The following is a 17,994-nucleotide window of genomic DNA, read 5'->3' as shown; positions in this document are numbered from 1 at the left end:
AATCTGGTGATTTCTTTTGAACTTTACAGGATGTTATCAACGCTGAGAATCTCCAGGCAAATGAGAGAGTGGCAAATGTGTAGATAAGGCCTTATCTTCATGCCTCTCCTATTTTCTTACAATATTTATCTTTCGGCACCGGCATCCATTTTTAAAATTCATTGTGTATTAATTAATTGATTAAGTCAGAGTTTAGATTGAGGACATCTAGTTTGTTTTTCATTGACTTTAGCTTCTTATTTTAAATTATGTTTTCAAGAGTAGTTGAGTTTAGTAATAGGCCCAAGTCTCCAAAGACAACAAATGTTTAACCAGGCAGTGGCGCATTTACACAAATTATAAAGACATCGGCTATGAATAAGAATGTGTTTTCATAGTATTTTTTTGCAACTGTATTCTGTTGAAAATAATTAAATGTTCCCCTGAAGCCAAGGTCAGTTGGGTTGCAGACATCCATCATGTAATCTTGCATTATTCCAGAACTAGCACACCCGATTCAAATAGCCTAATGATTAGTTGACCAACTTGACTCAAGTGTACTTGTACTACAATACATAAAAGTCAGTGGAACTGGCTTGGGGTAAACTAATCCAGAAGAGGTTTGAGAAACACAGGGCTATGGTAAGGATGAAACTAGGCCAGATGTGAAAATATAAAGTAAAATGTATATCATTTATCACCACATCGATGGTTCTACATTGGTCTTAAAGAAATGCAGTTTAATTCTGCATCTGTGGTAGATTAAATGATAGAAAAAACAGAAACGAATCTCTGATATTGTACAGCTCAAACTGTCTGTCAGACATGAATTGATTTGTGCTCAGACCTCCCCTTCGCACATTGAGCTGTTCATCCAACAGAAGGCTCCAGAACATATCAGGGAGAGGCGGGAAAACACAGAGCTCGAGCACATTCAGCACAAGAGGCGGGAGATGAAGTGTTTCCAAGAGAGCCAAAGCGCAAACCTGAGCACCACGCGCTGCACTTTCAAACCGACCAGCGCAGCTCGCTAGCTGCTCCCCCCTCCGCCGTCCGCTCCTCTATCAGACCCACGGGACTTCACTGGTTCATCCCTAACCGGACAGGCACAGCTCATCCGACCGGGAGACCGGGCGAACCCAGGTAGGTTTGGTGCGGCGGTGTCTGCTTGCGTGCAAATTGGTGTTGCCAATGTTTTGTGTCGCAGGCTACAGGATTAGTAGGATGACAATCCGAAACAGATTTTGGATTTCAATTCTATTCTAATGTGTATTTTTTTTCTGTCGGAAATGTGTTTTACTTCACGTAGCCTATCTAGTCCAAGATGTGGATCACTCTCTTCTCTGTTAGGTTGTCTACCAGAATGCTTTCATGATGTACAGTGAATTCGGAAAGTATTCACACCCCTTGACTTTTTACACATGTTGTTACAGCCTGAGTTTAAAATTGATTAAATATATATTTTGGGGGGAGCACTGGTCTACACACAATACCCCATAATGTCAACGTGGAATTATGTTTTTCGACATTTTTACAAATTAATAAAATATGAAAAGCTGAAATGTCTTGAGTCAATAAGTATTCAACTCCTTATGGCAAGCCTAAATAAATGCAGGAGTAAATTTCCTTAACAAGTCACATAATAAGTTGCATGGACTCTGTGTGCAGTAATAGTGTTTAACATTATTGTTGAATGACTACCTCATCTCTGTGTCCCACACATACAACTATCTGTAAGGTCCCTCAGTCAAGCAGTGAATTTCAACCACGAAGACCAGGGACGTTTTCCAATGCCTCTCAAAGATGGGGACCTATTGGTAGATGGGTAAAAAAAAAGACATTGCATATACTTTTGAGAATGGTGAAGTTATTAATTACTCTTTGGATGGTGTATCAATACACCCAGTCACTACAAATATATGGACATCCTTCCTAACAAACTCAGTTGCCGGAGAGGAAGGAAACTGCTCAGGGATTTCTACCCATGAGGCCAATGGGGACTTTAAAACAGTTACAGAGTTGAATGGCTGTGATAGGAGAAAACTGAGGATGGCGCAACAACATTGTAGTTACTCCACAATACTAACCTAATTGACAGTGCGAAAAGACAGAAGCCTGTACAGAATAAACATATTCCAAAACATGCATCGTGTTTGGAACAAGGCAATACTGAAAAAATGTGGCAAAGTAATTCACTTTTTGTCCGGAATACAAAGTGTTATGTTTGGGGCAAATGCAATACAACACATTACTGAGTACCACTCTCCATATTTTCAAGCATAGTGGTGGCTGCATCATGTTATGGGTATGATTGTAATTGTTTAGGACAGGAGTTTTTCAGGATAAAAAAAATAAATGTAATAGAGTTTACCAGGATTACAGTGAATGTTCCTGAGTGGCCGAGTTACAGTTTTGACTTAAATCTACTTGAAAATCTATGGCAAGATCTGAAAATGGTTGTCTAGCAATGATCAACAAACATTTTGAAAAGAATAATGGGCAAATGTAGCACAATCCAGGTGTGGAAAGCCCAGAAAGACTCACAGCTGTAATCTGTGAGTGTTGTGTTGTCTCGCTTGTTGTGATATGTGTTCTGTCCTATATTTATATTGTATTTATATATTAATCCCAGGCCCACGTCCCCGCAGGAGGCCTTTTGGATTTTGGTAGGCCGTCATTGTAAATAAGAATTTGTACTGAACTGACTTGTTTAGTTAAATGAAGTTTAAATAAAAATGTACAAAATAATCGCTGCCAAAGGTGCTTCTACAAAGTATTCACTCAGGGGTGTGAATACTTATGTAAATGTGATATTTCTGTATTTCATTTTCAATACATTTGGAAACATTTGTAAAAACATGTTTTCACTTTGTGATTATGGGGTATTTGAATTAAGGCAGTAACACAACAAAATGTGGAATAAGTCAAGGGTATATGAATCATTTCTGAAGGCAATGTAAAACATTTCTCTGTGTTTGATGCTAGAACCAAATAGCAGAACCACCATGCCCAAATCCCCCGATGACAACGGAACCGAGTCTTAGTACCAATGCACCCTTCTGCTCTCATTCACTCAGCTGCATAGTCTATATCTATTTGGTCAATGTCACGATCAAATTTCAAGTGGTTGGTGAGAGTTTATTTGGGGTCCTAAATACAACTAATACCAAAAAAGCAATGTCTTACATATATAGTTTTCATTTGAACAGTTTACAATATTATTAACATTAAGAAAGACAAAGACAACTATTTAATCTCCATGCCTTTGTGTTTTGTTGACAATGCTCTACTAAACTACACAAAATAGCCTTCTGAAGTAGGCTAACACCCAAGAATAAAGGCTTGACATTATATCTGATTTCATTGATTTGTTTGCAATTTAGTTTAGTAACATTTAGTCAGATAACTAGACAAAATTAAAATATAATGAAAATTATTGTGAAAACAAGAAACCAAACCTTCATATTAAATGTCTCAATTAGAGAGACAAATCAACTGCTTGTTTATGCGAGATTGCTTGGAAGTGGCTCTTGATTGTCTTATTAATCAGATGTGAATTACTTTGTCAAATTTAGATTTTGTAATGTTTGTTCTCTTCATTTGACAGAGTGGTTCTCATGTAATGGCTGTGTCCCTCTATCACTATGTTAGCATGGGACAGGTGTGAATGCTGCCAATGCCTTGTCAAATTCAAATTGAGCCAGACGTGCACACTCAGTGCTGTATGCTATAGCCTTGTAGGCATCAGTCATAACCTGTCAACAGGACTTGTAGCCTACACACACATATATATATACATACACATACACAGTCCATTTTTACACAGCATAAAGAACCTAACCAACATACATGACTAATGGTGTGTGTCCGTACCAGGGCGTGGAATAGCCTACGAGTGAAACGAAGGAACATTGTCGCACAATTTTATGAGACTGCTTCTCACAGTCGTTAAATATGAGTGTCTGTCATCTGTGCCAAAGAAGAGAGTTCATCAATCAATTCCACCTCACGCCTATTCATTTATCAAACCGTCCCTCTTCACCATGTTCTCTGCTACATCTTTCTTCATCATTCTTCATGTAGTCAAGGTCCTGTTCATGTTATTACGGCCCATTCCCTTTGTTCCTAGTGCCAGTGTAATCCTATTCTATTCTCACTGTGTACCATGCTCTCAGCATCTGCCAATGCACCCTTCTGCTCTCATTCACTCAGTGTGAGGACTTCTGGCACTGCCACACACACACACACACACACACACACACACACACATATATATACATGCATGGACACACACAAGAGTATGCCTGTGTGAGTCATGGTGTTAAGTGTGTGTAATTATGAAATGGTGTGTGGCCGTTTTCACATGAATGAGGTGGCACACTGACATAGCAGCATAATCCAGGATAAATCCAGCTCCCCCACTCATCCCCAAATGATCACCCTCTTTCCTCCTTACATCCCTCCCTCACCATCTCACCATCTTTCAGGATCCGTATGAAATCCGACTAGAATCCCAGAAGCGGAGCTGTAATTTAAAGGCAGTAGTAAATGTGATATCTGCTTGACAGTGTAAAAGCCGTAGCTGCTCTTAGGGGTTGGGTTATGTTGCTTTGGTGGATAGTGTTTTATTTACAGTCTTAACTGTGCAATCCAGATTGGCGTTGTATTTCCACTCAGTGGTTCTGTTCTCTGTGTGTGTAGGAGTAGGGGGACACTGAGGTGGAGGGGGGACATGCTCGCTCAGCAACCCAGCAGAGTTTCTCCGAGGTGGGCCAAGCTGTGACAGAGGGCCTCTCTCTGGTGAGCCAACCTGCAACCCTGACTGCTCCAGCAGGCCTCACTCCCAGTCCTAACTACTGTGTGTGCCAGGACCAGGCCACCTCCAGCCCAGGCCAGACCACGTCTACCCCAGGCCAGCCCAGAGTGGGTCAGCCCCAGCCCAACCCACCTCTTCCCCAGCCCAGTAGCGGCCCAGGTCCAGGCTCCAGAAGCATGGCCTTCACCCTGTCAGAGATCATGGCTGCGCGGCGGCAGCAGCAGTCCCAGGCCCAGCGGGCAGCAGGCAGGGCAGCTGTGGAGGTGGATGAATACAGCACCAACCCCACCCAGGCCTTCACCTTCTACAACATCAACCAGGGACGCTTCCAGCCCCCACACGTACACATGTAAGTAGAACACATACACGCATGCAGGCAGGCAGACGCACACCCCTGCAGATATACATGTACATACACATAAGCTGGCATACAGATACACACTACATATGTTCAGACACCTGGTCTCTGTCTATCTCCGTTCCCAAGCCCTCCTCTATTCCTGTCTCTCCCCTTTCTCCCTCTTTCTTTTTCTTTGAGACCCATCCTCTCTGCATGCTGTTATTTGCTCTCTCATTCCATTTCTCTCTGTCTCTCTTTCCTTCTTTTGGTCTCTGTGTGATGTTGGAGTGTTGAGGGCTTGCTGTGTACCTGGAGGAGAGCTCACTAAAGTGGGCCACTGTTATTCACCAGCTCCCTTCTCCCTCTGGAGACTCTCTGGGGCTGCTGCACACTCACGGAAACTCCCACAGGACTCCTCTCTCTATCTGTGCTTTTCTTTCTTTTTTCTACCATTCCTTCGCCTTTGTTGTGGCTGACCTCTCACAGTTTTTTTCCCTCTTAATTTCTCTCTTTTTCTCTCTTTTTCTCTTTTTTAAACTTTCCATAAGGGATGGTGATGGATACGGATCCAGCCTACATTAACACCGCAACTCTGCTTCTTCATTTTGAGACTTCCCATTGTTTATCTTTCCCATGGTCTTTCTCACGCTTTTCTCTCTCTCTCTCACTCTCTTTCGTTCTCTCTCTACTTTAGGGTGGACCCCCTGCCCCATGACACTCCCAAGCCGCCAGGTTACACCCGTTTTGTGTGTATCTCAGACACCCACTCCCGTACAGATGCCATTCAGATGCCTTACGGTGACGTGTTCATCCATGCTGGAGACTTCACAGAGCTGGGCCTGCCCTCTGAGGTCAAGAAGTTCAACGATTGGCTAGGTAAGACTGACCAATCACATTAAGCAACATCACACCACGTCAAAGTTTAGTACTACCGATTTTAGTTTTTTTAAATGGTGCACAATTTATTTTCAAATGTGATAGATCTTATTTGAATTATTTTTCTTCCTTGTTTATTTCTGTTGAAGTGAAATGAGAAATGGACATTGAGAAGAGCCAGTTCTCAAGAGTTGCCACCAGTGAAAATATTTCTATGTATTACGCACAAATTCAATTAGAAAATGTGTTTTTCACTCAACGTCAAAGAAAATATGTCATGGATGGAGGGATACCTGATGAAAAGAGATAAAAAGATGAAACAGAGAAGAAACTGCCCACTCTGTTTATGTTCAATACTTAGAGCAGTGACATTATAGTTGGCACACGTTACTGTTACTGTCTTCATAAAACATGAACCCAACGTTAACTCTTAAGAGATCTTGTAAGAACCAGAACATTGCAACTCTTAGCCGTGTGCCACCCCAGCCAGCGTGCTGCAGTGATTCCTATTTCCAGCGCCTGTCTCTTTGCGATGGGAGGAGAGGGGGTGGAGAGCAGAGGAATAAGGATAAAGCTCGAGGGGGGAAGAAGGGGGAGACGGGATGGCAGCTCAGCCCCCCCAAGGCTAGTCGACGGGGAGCGCGAGCTGAAAACCTGCTCGCCCCACGCCTCGACTGGCGGGAGAGACTGCTAGGCAGATAAAACCCGCCAAACGCGCTCGGTGTGCCTTATGAAGTTTCTCTCTTTCTCCTTTTCCTGTAGCTGCCTTTCTCTCCCGCTCGTTCGTATAAATATTTATAATCTGTATTCTTCTCCTGTTCCATTCTCTATCTCTTTTTCTCTATCTGTCTCTGTCTCGCTCTCGCTCGCTCTCTCTCGCTCTCTCTGGATGAATGTATAGCTCATGCTGCTTTGTGTCTGCAGTCTGGCTCCAGTGAGAGCTCAGCATTGGCCTCAGCATTAGGCTTTCATTCTACCTGATGAACCTCGGTACAAAAACACACTGTAGGGAAACACTGTCATATTGCCAGGTGAACACACTCATTCCAACCGTCTTCTCTTTCCTCTCTTCCTTTGTCGGAAAGTCTGTCTTCTCTTTCTTTCTTTACTTCTGTCTTTTTTTTTGTCTGGTTCTTTTTCTTCTATCCCTTCCTCTATCTCTCCCTCCCTTTATGAAGATATGGGTCTCTTTTTTCTCTCTCCTCTTGGCATCGTGGCAGCTCCCTCCCTTCTCTCAGTATTTTTAGCAGGAAGGCTCCTCCCGGTTCTTCTGGCAGGGGCTCAAGGCTTTGTCAGAGCTGGTGCACACTGCAGGAGAGGAGAAGAGATGGGGGGGGGGGGACTGTAGAAGACAGCGGGGAAGATGGGGAGGTGGAGTTGAACTTCATCCCATGGAAGGTCTATCTTTAGCTGGTTATCCTCAGCTTTGGTCCCTTGAGACCCAGAAGACAGAGGTCTTGTTGTTTTAGTGAAAATAACTTTTGTGGATTCTAAGAAAGACCTGGTTTGGTGGAAGGGCATGTAATCATGATTTGTTATGCATGGTGTCAGATTAACTGGAAAAGGAGATGGGATGAAGAGATTCCGAGAGGAGAGAAAGGGGAGAGAAAATAGGTAGAAGGCGAGAGGTAGACACAGAGAGGATATACAGCACCACGTCAGTCCAATTCTTTCCAATAACGCTCTCTTTGATCAGCATTCAATGCTTATTACACAGTGTACTCACACACACACACTGATGCTGCTAAGACTTCACAGCCCAGTATGAATCAATACAGGTTAGAAAAATTACACAGAAGACGCAAACCATATGATGAACCTGTACTATGCATTAAGTCATGGGTGACGTTGCAGTGTGCATAATGTCCCTGCGTGTGGATATGAGAAAGAAGGTTCTGCTTTAGATTCCAGTGGTGTCTTCATTCATCGCGTGATGGTGAAGGGTCGCTGAGTGGGGCCTGTATCCAGTAGTAGATGTTCTCTGTGCTGCCGCCTGCTCTCCATCGCTGGTTAAATATGGATCTCATTGTGCTTCTGGGTCCAACAGTGGTCAAGAGTGGAGCTACTTTCATTCTTAACTTTCTGCTCTATTCTCCTCTTTTCTCTCTGACTTCTCTTTATTCCCCTGTCCATTCCTTTCTTTCCTTCTCTTTTGCTCTTTAATTCTTATTTCCCTTGTTTCTATCTCTACCTTGGTCTTTTACTCTGTATTTTCACATCTTCCCATATCTCTGTCTCCCTCTGTGTCTCTCTCTGTCTCTCTCTCTTGTCTCTCTCTGTCTCTCTCTCTGTGTCACTGTGTCTCTCTCTCTGTGTCTCTGTGTGTCTCTCTGTCTCTCTCTGTGTCTCTCTCTGTGTCTCTCCGTGTCTCTCTCTGTCTCTGTCTGTGTCTCTGTCTGTATCTCTGTCTGTCTGTGTATCTCTGTCTGTGTCTCTCTCTGTGTCTCTCTCTCTGTCTCTCTCTGTGTCTCTCTCTCTGTTTCTCTCTGTGTCTGTCTCTCTGTGTCTCTCTGTGTGTCTCTGTGTGTTTCTCTCTCTGTCTCTGTGTGTCTGTGTGTCTCTCTGTATGTCTTTGTCTCTAGGTGTATGTCTGTGTGTCTGTCTGTGTCTCTCTGTGTCTCTGTGTGTCTCTGTGTGTCTCTGTGTGTGTCTGTCTCTTTGTCTTGTTTGTGTGTGTCTCTCTGTGTCTCTGGGTATCTCTCTCTGTGTTTCTGTGTCTCTCTCTGTCTCTCTGTGCGTCTCTGTGTGTGTCTGTGTCTCTGTGTATGTCTGTCTCTGTGTCTGTCTGTCTGTGTGTCTCTGTCTGTGTCTCTGTGTGTCTCTGTGTGTCTGTCTGTGTGTCTCTGTGTGTCTCTCTCTGTGTCTCTGGGTATCTCTCTCTGTGTCTCTGGGTGTCTCTCTCTGTGTCTTTGTCTGTCTCTGAGTGTCTCTCTGTGTGTCTCTGTGACTCTCTCTGTGTCCCTGTGTCTTTCTCTCTGTGTCTCTGGGTGTCTCTCTGTGTCTCTGGGTCTCTCTCTGTGTGTCTCTCTGGGTGTCTCTCTGTGTCTCTGTTTCTCTCTCTGTGTCTCTGTGTCTCTGGCTGTCTCTCTCTGTGTGTCTCTCTGGGTGTCTCTCTGTGTGTCTCTGTGACTCTCTCTGTGTCCCTGTGTCTTTCTCTCTGTGTCTCTGGGTGTCTCTCTGTGTCTCTGGGTCTCTCTCTGTGTGTCTCTCTGGGTGTCTCTCTGTGTGTCTCTGTGACTCTCTCTGTGTCCCTGTGTCTTTCTCTCTGTGTCTCTGGGTGTCTCTGTGTCTCTCTCTGTGTGTCTCTCTGGGTGTCTCTCTCTGTGTCTCTGTGTCTCTCTCTGTGTCTCTGTGTCTCTGGCTGTCTCTCTCTGGGTTGTAGAGTTCAGAGACTCCTGTGTCTATGGCACTGCTCTTTATTTAGCACCTGTTCCCCTCTGCTCCCCTTTTCTCCTGAATAATAGATGGCTGACTCCTATGATGTGATTGCCGTGTAGGCACTCTGTGTCCACTTCATGACCCCTCCCCAACCCTCTCCTTAGCTCAGTAATAGAAAATACAATCATAAACATTTCATGAGTGCTGTCTTTCTCTTCACAGGCTTCTCTCTCTCTCTCACCTTGATCCATCAGTGGGGAGGAGGAGACAGTGCAGCACTTGTTGTTTGTATGTCCAGGGGGGCTGGTGTACCTTGGAGGGGACCTACATTTAGTGTAGTCAACAGTTGGAGGGACTGTCTAGGTAATTACTTGTTGGGGCAGGTGAAATTTGTTTGTTTTGTTACTTGTTGGCAGTGTGGAATGCCAGGGAGCATCAGATGCAGGGGGTGAGGTGTACGGAGCTCAGAGCTATGTTGCGGGTGCTGACACTGGCGCATGCCTACGGTAAATTGGGGTAGTTTGCAGAGGTGTGGATGATGAGGGGGGCTTGGTTCTAACTTTTTAGATCGGTTACAATTAAGTAAGTATTTTTAATGATCTTGGAAACTATATTCATCTTAAGATACACTATATATACAAGTATGTAGACACCCCTTCAAATGAGTGGTTTCGACTATTTCAGCCACACCCATTGCTGACAGGTGTGGCTGAAATAGTGACAGCACGCACACAAGCCTAAGATCACCATGGGCAATGCCAAGTGTCAACTGGAGTGGTGTAAAGTTTGCCACCATTGGACTCTGGAGCAGTGAAAACATGTTTGCTGGAGTGATGAATCACGCTTCACCATTTGGCAGTTCAACGGACAAATCTGGGTTTGGCGGATGCCAGGAGAACGCTACCTGCCACAATGCATAGTGCTAACTGTAAAGTTTGGTGGGGCAGGGATAATGGTCTGGGGCTGTTTTCCATGGTTCATGCTAGGCCTCCTTATTCCAGTGAAGGGAAATGTTAACACTACAGTATACAATTACATTCTAGACGATTCTGTGCTTCCAACTTTGTAGCAGGCCCTTTCCTGTTTCAGCATGACAATGCCCCAATGCACAAAGCAAGGTCCATACAGAAATAGTTTGTCGAGATTGGTGTGTAAGAACTTGACTGGCCTGCACAGAGCCCTGACCTCAACACCATCGAACACCTTTGGGATGAATTAGAATGCCGACTGCAAGCCAGGCATAATCGCCCAACATCAGTGCCCGACCTCACTAATGCTCTTGTGGCTGATCGGAGTCCCCACAGCAATGTTCCAACAGCTAGTGAAAAGCCTTCCCAGAAGAGTGGAGGTTGTTATAGCAGCAAAGGGGAGACTGACTCCATATTAATGCCCATTATTTTGGAATGAGATGTTCAATGACCAGGTGTCCACATACATTTGGTCTTGTGGTGTAGCTAGGTTGGATAACCACATATCTCAGTCACAGTAAGTATATTTTTGTTCAATGAAGTAGCTATCAGCAAAGTCGGAGCTAGTAAGAAAATAAAGTCTCTTTTGAGTTCAGTATAATGCGTGCCCAGTGGGGGTATCTCTGTCTCTGTTTGTATTCTGACTCATCACCCTTTTCACTGGATGAATATTGATGTGACATTGTGTGACAAAGAACAGGACAGGCTGCTATTTTGATGCTGTGTCTTCTGTATGTGCTGGGCTTGGTATGGAAGTGGAACAGCAAGAGAGAAAGACTGAAACAAGAGATGAAGAGAGAGAGTGAGAGGAACGACAGAGACCACCTACTAGACCGGGGATGGTGTTACCGTCTTTGTCGGATTTGCGTTTAGGTGGAGGGTGCAAATGAAATGTGTGTGTGTGATTACTGGGATGTACTGTGTGAGGGCAGAGTGTGTGTTTTGGAAGCATTGCTTGCTTAGTCGCTTGTGTTTTTGTGTGTTTCTGTGTGTTTTTTCGATTGTGTATGTGCCAGTGCGGTGTGTGGGTGGTGTTTAAACAGGAGAGTGTATTTGCCTCATGGCTTCATGTTCAGGTGGGAGGGATTAGACACACACACACACACACACACACACTGAATGGGCGTTGTAATGCTAAACCAGGTTGAGTCTCAACATGTCTTTTTTCTTATAAACAGTAGTTATTGCTTCTGTAGACAGACCAATGCAACTAGGCTGTTATGGCATAGAATGACTTGATTGAATGTGCAGGAGACATTATTAGTAAGTACTGGTAGATACACACTGTTATGTCGATGGGCAGCTAGAACAAGTTGGACTTACAGACAAATACGTGTACACACACACCAACACACACACACACACAGACACAGACACAGACACACACACACAAAGGGCAGTAATCCCCCTCGACATGCCATGGATTTGGTCGAAACAGGGATTTTCCTCTTCAAAGGGCAAGGACCACCCATCGGAACACCAGAACAATGGTGGCGGGAGCGCCGGAAGCTTCACACACAGACACACAGACTAACCGCCCTCCTCGGCTTCTAGGATATTGAGGATTTGGGGGTTATTGTAAAGGCCAGTATAGAGCACATTCCATTGTATCTAGTCAAGCACAGGTCCCTTCAGACAGCAGATCACTCCCCTTAACTAACCCTGTTAGCACTGGGTCTGTATTAAACCACACACACAAACACTGGACAGTGAGGGAGGAAATGAGAGGGATAAAGGGAGGCTGAGGGATAGAGAGAGGGAGGGAGAGAAAGAGAGATGGAGAGGGCGGGAGGGAAGAGAGGGAGGGATGGAGAGAAAGATGGAGAGGGGGGGGAGGGCGCCTCTGCAGTGTGTCTTGGGAGGAGAATGTAGTGCAGGGCTGCTTAGACAAGTTTTAGACTTAGACAGAAGTGTTGTGCGTGTTTTTGAGTGTGTTTTACTGTGTGTGTGTGTGTGTGTGTGTGTGTGTGTACATGTGTTTTATTTGATTACTTCTTTTGAACTGAAACACAGAGAATGCTGGCTGCTTTGTGCTGGTGATTCACAGGGAAATTTAAACTATTTGTTGCTTGAAAGCGGCTTTTGAAATCTAAGACAAAAGTTGGGAAGAGATGGTTGCTAACAGCAGCAGACAGTGCTCTGCTGCCTGCATATTTGGATTAGTCTCTCTGCCTCTTTCTTTCTCACTCTCTCTCGTCTCTCTCTCACCTTCCTTTCTCTTTTCCAAAAGCATCGCGTTCATCTTTCTTCATGTAGTTTTGTGTTTGAGTGAGTTATTGTGTGCTTTGTGGATGTGGGAGAGTGACTGTATTGTGGAACGGTGCTTTGAGCGTTGATACATTGTTCCACTGTGCCTGTATGGAGATTCTGTTTGATAAAGAGAGACAAGCACGGCCTGCTTTGACTCATTGGAAGAACATCATGTTTTGATCACTGGTGGTGTTCATAAAGTACATAGGACCAGGAGTTTTTCCTGGTAAGGTCATGTAGTCAGGAAACGCTCCTGGCCATAATTCTCGTCATACAATATGCAGATTCAGCCTTTCACCAAACATGATTTAAAAATTTCACCCATAAAACTTGAATTAATGGAGGTGGAGGCGGGGGCGTGTTTACTGAACGAGGTATGCTTCACTCCAGTCGACCTAACTCCACTCCTAACTGAGGGCCAGTGAACGTATTTGATGGATTTTTTTCCGGTTACATCCTACCTAGGGAAATAGACATAATTTAATTTATATACTGGGTCAGTGTTTTTTGTTAAGAGGTCCTTAATTTCAAAAGTTTCAAGATAAGGCGGCAGAGGAAATGGGAATGGAAGTAGGACAAATAGGAAACGATGACACTCTAGGTGTTGCCTCAGTCCTTGGCCACAGGGGTGCAATTAAATGCTTTGGCCTCTGCTGTGAAGGAGCTCCGAATCCCGACGTCTTTAACCTGGGCTATTTGACAGCCTCTATCTGATCATCTGCAAATGGGACATCAGGCTTCGAGTGTTCTGTGTGTTCCAACTTCTGCTGTTGTCCTTGCTCCAGGAGTATCTGCAGGCTTATCTTCTTTAAATGGACATTTCAACATTCATCATCTCCAGCACCACCAACAACATCAACATATGTTAAAATGGTGCATTTTCTAGGGAAAAAACATTGAGGAAGATAAATGTTTCCAATGACGACATCCACCAATTAGTTGGCAATGCCTACTCATAATTGGTTCAAATCACACGATGCACACCGAAGACGTACACAAAACATAGAAACACGCCATTTTCACATATGTTGATGTTGGGGTGCTGCTGGTGATGATGAACATGAAATGTCCCTTTAAGTCATCAGATGAACTGAAGCTCCTAACAGCCTCCTGGCTGCACGTCTTGGCGTCTCAAAGCCTCCGGAAGGTGTCTGGCCACAAGTTCTTCTTTAAAACAACGTCCATGAGTATACTTCCTTCTCTTCTCTCACTTCTTTTACAAAACTGAGCCGGCGTTCCATGCCAAACTACCATGTTGGAATCTGAACAAGACTTTGGGGAGAAAAGGGAGTAAAAGGAATAAAAAGAAGTGTGAATACCGGCCAGTCCATGTTGGTGGGGGGGCTCTGTTAGGAAGAGTTAACTTTTTTCAGGGTTGACTTTATATTGGCTGGAAAAGGCACTTGGGTTGTCTGTCAGTAAAGGATGAAGATAGATACTTAAGGCATTGTGCTATTTCTCTGAACAGTGGCCCACTTGGAACGCTACTGTACACATTCCACTATTTCTCTGAATAGTGGAACACTTGGAATGCTACTGTACACATTCCACTATTTCTCTGAATAGTGGAACACTTGGAATGCTACTGAACACATTCCACTATTTCTCTGAAAAGTGGAACACTTGGAATGCTACTGAACACATTCCACTATTTCTCTGAACAGTGGAACACTTGGAATGCTACTGTACACATTCCACTATTTCTCTGAATAGTGGAACACTTGGAATGCTACTGAACACATTCCACTATTTCTCTGAACAGTGGAACACTTGGAATGCTACTGTACACATTCCACTATTTTTCTGGCTGCACATTGTGACCATTTATTGGAACCATAGAAAAATAATCATTCTATTTATATGGTTGTTACAAGTGAGTTGTGACCCTTCTTTGTGATGTTCACTGTTTGCTGTTAAATCATGCTGTATGTAAACTTGCCTTTGTTTTCCGGTGCAAAAAATCATGCGGCAGCGTAGCCTAGTGGTTCGAGTGTTGGACTAGTAGCCGGAAGGTTGCGAGTTCAAACCCCCGAGCTGACAAGGTACAAATCTGTTGTTCTGCCCCTGAATAGGCAGTTAACCCACTGTTCCCAGGCTGTCATTGAAAATAAGAATGTGTTCTTAACTGACTTGCCTGGTTAAATAAAAAATAAAAATACAAAAATAAAATGTTGTAAGTTCATTCTTATGGTTTAGGTTATTTTGTTGTTTCTATGAGTAAGAAAAACTCAAATCAAGGTCTATACAGTTTATTGCCATTATGTCTATCTGTACAATGACCCAATAAATAAAGTTTACATGCAAGAACAAAATGTGTTACATCCAGCCTAGCTAGTCCCCCCCCCCCCCCCACACCTTCTGTCTCTCTGGATGCTGTCACTGTTCTCTGACTGGCTGTTGTGACAGAGCCGTCTTTTGAGTTGTCAGCCTCTCCTAAAGCTGAGTTTAATTACTCCTTTTCAGCAGCACGACGCACACACACACACACACACACACACACACACACACACACAGCATGCCACATCGTTCTCGCAGTAATTGTCAAAAAACGCACGCCGATTGAAGTCTCCATCAACCGTGCTACCTGACAAACGCCGATGCGTCTCACGTCTCGTAGACAAAGAAGACCCCCAGATTTGTCATGGTTTTCACAAGGTTTTTTCATCAACCCTTTGAAAACATTAGGGGATATGTAGATGTGTGTGTGTTGGCCTGCCACAGTGTTGGACAGGCAATGTGGATCGATGGACTGTCCCCACTGTGCCCATCTCTGAATAGACAATTAGAGGAGGAGGAGGAGCAAGAGTTACAGTACACGATTATTGACTGGGTTTGGATGAAGGGCCCATCTATGATAAAGATATGCTTGCAATGGCTCATGTAGAAAATGGTTATTCTAATAGAATATGTTTGATATTTACTATAGTTCTAAAATCCTTTTATTTATAATATTCCTAAAATTAAAAAAAAAAGACTATCCCTAAAATGCTAAATAATGAAATAACTGTATTGAAGGTTCCGTGAAATATTTCACGGAACCTTACCTGTGATTAATGGAACCGTGACTGTCAGATGAGAGATGTCTTTGTGAAAATGAACAAAACAAATATGATTGTTGACACTATTGCAACTAAAATGGATCGGAGCTAGTATGACCCATGACAGACGAGACAAAAATAAAGACATTCCGTATCAATTAATGATCTTTTTCCATTGGATTTTTGTACTCTGTTGCACCTGTAGAAGTTTGTTGAGTGGGTGTGGACTACTTTTGAACTGATGGTCCATTTTCTCCTTTCTCTCCTCTCCCTCCCAGGCACCTTGCCCTATGACATAAAGATAGTGATTGCGGGGAACCATGAGTTGACCTTTGACCAGGAGTTCATGGCTGACCTGATCAAGCAGGACTTCTACTACTTCCCATCAGCCTCCAAGTTGAAACCAGAGAACTATGAGAACGTCCAGTCCCTGCTCACCAACTGTATCTACCTGCAGGACTCAGAGGTCACCGTACGCGGCTTCCGCATCTATGGCTCCCCCTGGTGGGTAACTCTGCAACTGCAGTATACCTGATAGTGGACAACACTCTTACTACTTGATCTATTTCTATCTATCAATCTTCTCTCACAACCACTTTGTCCTTCCTCTCCACTTACTTTCCTGTCAGTCATTCACTCACCCTCCCCTCCACACACTTCCTCCCATGCTCTTTTTTTCATGGTTACCCTCTAGCTATGGTTCCTTCTTCTTTTTCACCCTCTCTCCTCTCCTCTCCTGTTTTCTCTCCCCGGGCAGCGCCAGGCTGTGTGTGTGTGTGTGTGTGTGTGTGTGTGTGTGTGTGTGTGTGTGTGTGTGTGTGTGTGTGTGTGTGTGTGTGTGTGTGTGTGTGTGTGTGTGTGTGTGTGTGTGTGTGTGTGTGTGACCAATGCTCCATGATGCAGTGTTTTGGTGTTTTTGGTGTGTCCACGTGTTTTTGGTGAGGGGCCACAGAGGTAGTGTGTTTTTGGGAGGGATGTGCGTGTGGGGCCCCCAATGTTAGGTCATTGGTTTGCTGAGATAGTGGGGTCCCTTGAGTGAGAGGAATAGCCGCTATAGAGAGATGCCTGAGGTGTGTTGAGATAGTGAGAAGGGGTGAGAGAGAGCGAGAGAGAGAATGGAGAGGGAAAGGGAGAGAGAGAGATGAAGAAAGAGGGAGGGAGGGAGGGACAGAGAGAGTGAATGAGAAATTAAGCAGGAGAGAACTGAAGACTGAGGGTGTGAGAGGAAGAATGGTGTACACAGCTTCAATTCAGTAACACCGGCTGGGCTTGGCTTGTGCAGTAGGCTTACCACAGAAGGCAGATGAAATGGTGTGTGTTTGTTAGCGTGCCTGTGTGTGTGCGCATGCGTGTGTGTGTGTGTGTGTGTGTGTGTGTGTGTGTGTGTGTGTGTGTGTGTGTGTGTGTGTGTGTGTGTGTGTGTGTGTGTGTGTGTGTGTGTGTGTGTGTGTGTGTGTGTGTGTGTGTGTGTGTGTGTGTTGCAGCAGCCCGAGGCTCTGTTCCTCCAGTACAGGGGGACTCCAGCTGGAGGCTCCGTGTGTTCCCCTCTCCACACTGTCTGCTCCTCTATCTCTCTACCTCTCCTCATCCCTCCCTCCATCCACCTGTCTGCTCCTCTATCTCTCTACCTCTCCTCATCCCTACCTCAATCCACCTGTCTGCTCCTCTATCTCTCTACCTCTCCTCATCCCTCCCTCCCCCTCAATCCACCTGTCTGCTCCTCTATCTCTCTACCTCTCCTCAACCCTCCCCTCTCCCTCAATCCACCTGTCTGGTCCTCTATCTCTCTACCTCTCCTCAACCCTCCCCTCTCCCTCAATCCACCTGTCTGCTCCTCTATCTCTCTACCTCTCCTCAACCCTCCCCTCTCCCTCAATCCACCTGTCTGCTCCTCTTTCTCTACCTCTCCTCATCCCTCTCTCTCCCTCAATCCACCTGTCTGTTCCTCTATCTCTCTACCTCTCCTCATCCTCCCCTCAATCCACCTGTCTGCTTCTCTATCTCTCTACCTCTCCTCATCCCTCCCTCAAACCGCCTGTCTGCTCCTCTATCTGTCTACCTCTCCTCATCCCTCCCCCTCTCCCTCAATCCACCTGTCTGCTCCTCTATCTCTCTACCTCTCCTCAACCCTCCCCTCTCCCACAATCCACCTGTCTGCTCCTCTATCTCTCTACCTCTCCTCAACCCTCCCCTCTCCCTCAATCCACCTGTCTGCTCCTCTATCTCTCTACCTGTCCTCATCCCTCCCTCTCCCTCAATCCACCTGTCTGTTCCTCTATCTGTCTACATCTCCCCATCCCTCTCTCTCTCCCTCCATCCACCTGTCTGTTCCTCTATCTCTCTACCTCT

The 17,994-nt window shown here is 44.8% G+C and overlaps 1 protein-coding gene across 5 annotated transcripts in view; it reads left to right on the top strand.

Annotated features, from left to right (window-relative positions):
* Positions 1–874: 874 nt before the first annotated feature.
* Positions 875–17,994, top strand: part of mpped1 (metallophosphoesterase domain containing 1) — a 44,062-nt gene continuing 26,942 nt past the window's right edge. For all 5 annotated transcript variants that reach the window (XR_006831678.1, XR_006831676.1, XR_006831675.1 and 2 more), the window contains exons 1-4: positions 875–1,122; positions 4,681–5,144; positions 5,830–6,011; positions 15,924–16,149. Coding sequence is in view for 1 of the 5 variants with exons in the window: in XM_046297390.1 (XP_046153346.1) it covers positions 4,972–5,144; positions 5,830–6,011; positions 15,924–16,149 (581 nt within the window). In the remaining 4 variants the exon portion in view is untranslated. The remainder of the gene's footprint in view (positions 1,123–4,680; positions 5,145–5,829; positions 6,012–15,923; positions 16,150–17,994) is intronic.

The sequence above is a fragment of the Oncorhynchus gorbuscha genome, linkage group LG14, assembly GCF_021184085.1.
Source record: "Oncorhynchus gorbuscha isolate QuinsamMale2020 ecotype Even-year linkage group LG14, OgorEven_v1.0, whole genome shotgun sequence".
NCBI lineage: Eukaryota > Metazoa > Chordata > Actinopteri > Salmoniformes > Salmonidae > Oncorhynchus > Oncorhynchus gorbuscha.
Note: the sequence above shows the minus strand (reverse complement) of the source record. Positions and strands in the feature narration are given on the sequence as shown.